The following is a 6,944-nucleotide window of genomic DNA, read 5'->3' on the forward strand; positions in this document are numbered from 1 at the left end:
AGAGTCCCTAGGTTTATTTATTATTTTACAGTAAAAGCGTTTTTGCTTTAGCTTTTTTTTTAAACTTCAGAGGCCAATCAGCCAATCCAGATGATGTAAAGATTGTAGCTGTAGATCTCCAGGCTATGGCACCCCTTCCAGGAGTAATTCAAATACAAGGAGATATCACAGAGGTGAAGTATCAACTCATCCTTTTTTTGTACTATTATATCTGTAAAAGACCTAACAGTATAACAATGAATGGATAAATACATTAGATTATATGTAAGTCTAAATATGCTTATAAATACATAAGTGAAACATCACCACATTGACTGAGGTGAAATAGGGTATACTTTATAGTATACCTTTTTTTACTTTTTTTTCAGTTACTATTTACCCTTTACATGCCTTTTTTTGTCAGGAATTATTAATCTGTTTTTTTATTTTCTATATTGAAGTTTAGTTGTATTTTTATTCAATCTTATATAATTGGAGCGTATGTACATTTGATTAAAAAATCAACATACATACAATATTATAAGCATGAATGTATATTTAAAAAAAAATTCAAGCTATTAAAAAATAAAAACACATGATATTCAAGTCATGACTGCCACCAGCCAGTCATCATCAGAATAATACAGTGCTACAATATCCACTGGTTTGTCATTGTTTATATAAATCATACAATATGTTTACATGTGACAATGGAATCAATAAGTATGTCATGAACATGCACAAGTCTTTCATTAATCATCTTGAACCAAAAGGAGAGAGGAAAAAACAATCTCCAAACACCATGTAAACTTGATCCATTATCATTATTCATATCTCACTATTTTTTCAAATTTAAATAACTTATTGTTCATAAAATTATGTTTCTTCAATAATTTTAAATACATCCCAATTAACTAAATGTCCTGTACTAGAAATATGAAAAGCAAACAGATTTTCCTCTCTTTCTGCGTGTTTACAATATTTGATGTATTCATTAACCTTCATTAATAAAGAACATTTTGTTTATCCAAAAGAAATTTCTTACGTACATTGCATGAAATTTCATAAATACCTTGCCTTTTATTTTTATGTAAAATGTTTTTGCTATAAACAGAAAAGAACTTAAATTTTTTTAATTTATTTGTACGTAACTATAAATTTATGTTTACTTAAAAGTTTCTATAGTGCTTTTTTGATTTCTCTGTTTGTTCTTTAATTTTTTAAAGTTCTCTTAGACAAAATATTTATTAAACCTAATCTAAACCATCTATATAACAAACATTTTTTTAAATAAATTGACTCTTTATCTATTCCATCTTGTCAGAAAAAATATTTAAAACTTTCCGTATCGTAGCCTTAAAAAACACCTAGTTTTTATTAGAAATGATGATTTAAATGAAAATGTGAAAAAAGTTAAAACCATGTGTTTTTTTTCTATATACTCTAGTTTTTATTTGATTTAATTTTGTTTATTTTAGTAAGTCATAAGAAGAAAGCAAAAATATTTATCTACATCCTTTTGGCAGGAGATAAAGGAAAGACATTTTGTGAATATTGTCAAAAAGACATCAGATATGCTAGTCTTGGTTTACAGGCAAATGAATAACATTTACGAAGGAAAGTTCACTTGGAGAACTGAGATCCTCAAACTACAGCCTTTTAGATATGCTTGATTACCAAATATATACCTCATATTTTCAAAAATCTATTTAGTCTTCAAAGATGATCCAAAAGTTTTCTCTTGAGGTTCTTACAGTGTCTTAAAACATTTTCAACTGGGGCACCTTTCCCCCTTAGATTCCCTGAACAGGGATTTTAACTCTCCACTTGGATAACTCCCAGATCTTTCTTTTAGTTTTTTCTTCTTAATTCAAAATTCTCATTGTACTAAACAGGATTATGTCTGCAATATTGCTTAAATTTTGATGTAACCTATTATTCCTTAGGGTATATTGCTTCAGAAGTCTTTCTTCTTTAAAGTAATAATGAAATACTTTACAATATACCTTTTTTAAATTTTTTTTTCAGTTACTATTTACTCTTTACAGGCCTTTTTTTTGTCATGAATTATTAATCTTTTATTTATTTTTCTGTATTGAAGTTTAGTTGTGTTTTTATTAAATCTGATATTTGAGTGTGTGTAGTTTTGTAACCCTTCTTTAACTGTTAGTTTTGGACAAAATGTTTTAGAAGAGCAGTATAAAACAAGCTATTAGTAATGCAGTAGTGAATGAATAGCTGTTGGACTCTGCTAATATTATCAGGTCTCATATGTTGTGTATTAATAAACTAAAGAATAATCCATAAAAATATTGATATAACATAAAAACTACTTGTCTATATATTCATTAAAATCTACAACCCATGAAACTGTTGGTTCTAATGGGCATGAAGTTAAATCCTTTTATGTGTACATATATCTTGGTCGTCCAACTGATGGGCTGTATCTGTCCAGACAGGCATTGATTTTATTTGGCATATATATATCTGGGTTGTCTGACTGGTGGATTACATCTTTTCAGGCAAACAGTTTTGACTAGCCCATCAGTCACAAGCTGAAAGTAAATGACTAAAGAAGGAAGTGGAAAATAGAGCTGAGTTTTAGTTCCTCTCACTTTTAGGCTTAGCTGCTTATTGTTTGTTTTCTATTTCTGTATTACTCTGTGTTTAAAGATAATAAACGTGAATAAAGACATGATAATTTGTTTTGCATTGATAATTAGTGTTCAGCCCCCTTAAACTGCAGCTGGTATACATGCACCTGCCACATGCACAGAGTTAGACAACCATGATATATACATAAATTAATGTGAGATACTAGATCCAGTGTTTTATCTATGTAAAGTAGGTTTTTAGTATTCTATAACATTACCATTAGAACCTTATAAAAAATTTTGTCATTTCAATCAGGAATCCACAGCGCATCAGATTATAAGTCATTTCAAAGGAGAGCAAGCCGACTTAGTGGTTTGTGATGGAGCTCCAGATGGTTAGTTGATAGAACAGTAATACGTACATATTCATGGATAAGTTACTTTGGACAGTTTTATTTTTGATTTAACTAAAATTGCATTTTTTCATTTAAAAATTTGTATATGGTATTTTTAAGTTAGGGAGAGCTGTATGATTTCACTTACATTTTGTCAAGAAGTATTTGTAATAAATATTGTTAATAACCAACATCATAAGAAATAAAGCTGTTTCAACAAAGCATTTCAGCTGATTAATGTTTAGTGATGAATCTGCTAAACCAAGTGATTAATTTAAAATGAAATAACAGCAACTTCTACAGTAGGCAAGTTCTTATTTTAATAATCATAGCCTCTCAACTCATAGCATTGGCTCATAATTTGGCTATTTAATGAAAAAGAAACTTTTAAATGCATATACAAAATATTTATAAATAATCTCTTTTTTTTTTAAATTTTGTTTCCAGTTACAGGATTACATGATATTGATACGTACATTCAGGCTCAGCTACTGGTAGCTGTAAGTATACTTGAAAGTAATGTTCCATTTCTGTTGAAGAACTAATACATTAATCCATTCTTTTACAATTGAAAAAAAATAATTTATTCATATATATATATTCTAGTGTTTAAAAAAAATTCATTTCAGCTACACAATTGAATAAAAAAGTGTAACCTAAAAGTGGTATACTAACCATAGAAAATCCCTTAAATAAAAATACTAATGATACTAATTCTGTTGTATGTCAGATGTCACATGGACATTGTCAACCATGATGGACACTTTGAAAAAGTTAGCCTGATTCAGTGATCATCCAAATACATCATAATCATGGAGAAAGATTTTTGTGTTACTTGTAGTTTAGTTTTCTTTCAGTGACTAATTTGCTTTGGCCCACCCTATAATTTAAATATTACATTTTAAACATTTACGTTTTTAGGCTTTGAACATAACGACCCATGTGCTTAGACCTGGAGGAACATTTGTGGCTAAGGTATGTTTTCTCTTTAATTTTTTAAGTGAGATCAATTATATGAAATATAAATCTTTATGTACATTATACTTGAGCAAAATTTAAAAACAATTAGCCTTTAAAACAACATCCACATCTAGACGTTATAACTGTTTTTTTAGATTACTTTAAGAACAGACATATTTGTGACATATATAGAATGTTCCAGTTAATTTTTAAACATCTGGAATATGTTATGAGACAAAATTTTTGAAATACTAAGTAATACTTAAAAAGCTAAGAAGAAGTAAATTATTTTTCATACAGCTAATTTAGTTGTGGCATAGTAATAAAACTTTATGATTGGATAAGAAGATCCAACAAAGCACAATCATTTTGATTCTAGTTTGTAAAACCCTTTTTTATAATAATATATTTTTATGATTTAATAATAATTTTGCTCACTTGTAACTCTGATGAACACATCATGTTTCATATTTAATCAAGTGAAAAAGGTTATGTCTTCTTTTTTTTTATCAACTTTACTGCATCATTTATATCATCATAATGTGAGAAAATTAACATGACCCATTGAGTCAAGGATTTTTAACATTTTCCTGGCTTCACCCTTCGTTTAGTCCAGTACGAAATAATTTTCCTAATTGTTTCAACAATTATGAACCTTTAAAAAGGTTATAACACCTTAATATCAAATGTATCATATGAAACAATAAAACTACATATTTTGCATCTGTAGTGTCAAGCACCTTTTTTAACTATTTAGCTCACAATAAGTTTCATTGATACATTTCTAGTAGTTGTTAGAACATTTAAAAAAAATTCCTTCAGTTTTTTACTCATTTATTCAAAGGACTCCATAAAATTTTGTGTACCTCTAATGCTTTTCACTTTTAATCTTTTCTAGATATTCAGAGGCAAGGACATCACTCTGCTGTACTCTCAGCTAAAGATCTTTTTTCCTCGGGTAACAGTGGCAAAACCAAGAAGTAGTCGAAACTCAAGTATAGGTAGGAATTTCTCCTCATCATAATTATTCCAGTTGACTTTTATTGATGTATACTCTTTAACTATTCGATAATTATGTGATTCTTGATGAAATGTGGTAACTAGCAAAATATATATAATCATAGCCATATAATTCAAATAACCTTGACTTAATCCTGTAGACTCCCAATGGAGCATAGAGCCGCAACAACACCTTGCCAACGGTCTCTGTTCTGGGCTGCTCTCCTCAGCTGGGTCCACGCCATTCCGGCGGCCTTCGCTTCACTCCCGACCGATCTTCTCCACATCTGTTTTGGCCTCCCAGCTTTTCTTTTCCCTTGTGGGTTTCAGTCCAAGGCCTGGCTTGTAACATTGTCAACTGGTTTTCGCAGTGTGTGTGTCCGATCCAGCCCCATTTTCTTTTCCTGATGTCTTGGCTGACTGGGTTCTGGTTGGTCGTTTTCCATAGCTCTGTGTTTGAGATCTTCTCTGGCCACCTGATGTTTAGGATGTGTCGCAGGCACTTGTTGATGAACATCTGTATCTTGTTGGTGATGGTGTTCGTAACTCGCCATGTCTCGGACCCATACAGGAGGACTGCTTTTACATTTGTGTTGAAGATACGGATCTTGCTGCGCAGGGATAAGGCTTTGAAGTTCCAGATGGGTCGCAGGGTGTTGAACGCGAGCCTTGCTTTGTTGATCCAGCTCCTAACGTCTTTGTCTGCACCGCCGTCTCTGCTTACTATGCTTCCAAGGTAAACGAAGCGCTCTGTTTCCTTGATGTCTTTTTCCTGCAGCTGCAGTGGGCACTCTTGTTTGTTGTTCAGCCGCATCACCTTCGTCTTTCTGGTGTTGATCTTCAGGCCGGTCTTTCCTGCCTCCTCACCGAGCCGGGTGAGCTTGGACTGTGCATGCTGTTGCTCAAATAACCTTAATTCTTGGTAATTTTGATTATAATAGTTACAATCACAAAAAAAAAAGAGAAGGGAAAACATCAACAAATTGCAAGCTTGTTTTAATGTAATATTTCTAAATCACAATAATTATCATATAGTAGAATAGAATTGTGTGACTGGATTTTATTTCACACATTATATTCACCCTAATATCTTCCTTTATCACTTATGTACGTGTCCAAGAAAATGGTGTATTTTGGATGTGAACAAAGTTATCGTAATTGACTTGGAAAGTACGTATAACCCTTTCTGGACTAGTTAGCACCTTACAGGTGTTGGTGAAACCTGCATATAAAATTTCAAAATTTAAGTGAAAATAATAATTATAACTCTATTTTTATTTTAAAATGACATCTTGTCATTTTGTAGCATTTATTTTGTGTAATTTGCAAATCAAAATGTCAAAACATATTCAAACTTGCAACACTACCCAAACCATAGGTGCTAAGGAACTATCATCCTTGAAAATACAATTAACCAAATCTTGTTTTGCTGTGTGAAGATTTGTTATTTCAGGTCTTTATTCACATAACATGCTGTGAGGTCATTAAACAGTGTGAACAACCACTAATGAAGAACAGCTCTGAAAATAGTTATAGGCAAAGTTTAAATACCATTGAAGAGAGCAGGTTATCAGCTAAGTACATCAATGAAAGTAAATAAAGTGGTGTGAGAAGTAATTTGTGGTTTCATCATCAAGTAATTAGAGAAAAACAACAACATTTAGATGGCAGTTTAGAAGGAGCAAACCACAAAATGGGAAATTATTTTATAGTTTCTTCAAACTTTTTTTTTACATTCCTGAAAATATTTTTTGTGTTAAATTATATTTGTTGAAAATGATGGTATTTTTCATCGGGTAAACTTTATTAGGTTTAGAGAGTATGGTAATGATGGCAAAATATTATGGTGACTTGAATCCTTACTTACTCAGTATTGTTAAGTTTATCATATTTGAACAATGCACATAAATAAGATAACTTATAATTAATTGAAAACAAAGTATATTTATTATTATATACACTGAGTGGTCACAAGTAAATAGACACCTAATTTTTCGTCAGTTAACTGATTTATGCT

The 6,944-nt window shown here is 30.8% G+C and overlaps 1 protein-coding gene across 1 annotated transcript in view; it reads left to right on the forward strand.

Annotated features, from left to right (window-relative positions):
• The window catches only part of LOC106466849 (putative tRNA (cytidine(32)/guanosine(34)-2'-O)-methyltransferase), a 15,551-nt gene that overhangs the window by 5,635 nt on the left and 2,972 nt on the right, over positions 1–6,944 (forward strand). The window contains exons 3-7 of the mRNA XM_013927152.2: positions 71–173; positions 2,890–2,968; positions 3,416–3,468; positions 3,890–3,943; positions 4,827–4,929. Coding sequence (XP_013782606.1) covers positions 71–173; positions 2,890–2,968; positions 3,416–3,468; positions 3,890–3,943; positions 4,827–4,929 — 392 coding nt within the window. The remainder of the gene's footprint in view (positions 1–70; positions 174–2,889; positions 2,969–3,415; positions 3,469–3,889; positions 3,944–4,826; positions 4,930–6,944) is intronic.

This window comes from Limulus polyphemus, unplaced genomic scaffold, assembly GCF_000517525.1.
Source record: "Limulus polyphemus unplaced genomic scaffold, Limulus_polyphemus-2.1.2 Scaffold2396, whole genome shotgun sequence".
NCBI classification, from domain to species: Eukaryota; Metazoa; Arthropoda; class Merostomata; order Xiphosura; family Limulidae; genus Limulus; species Limulus polyphemus.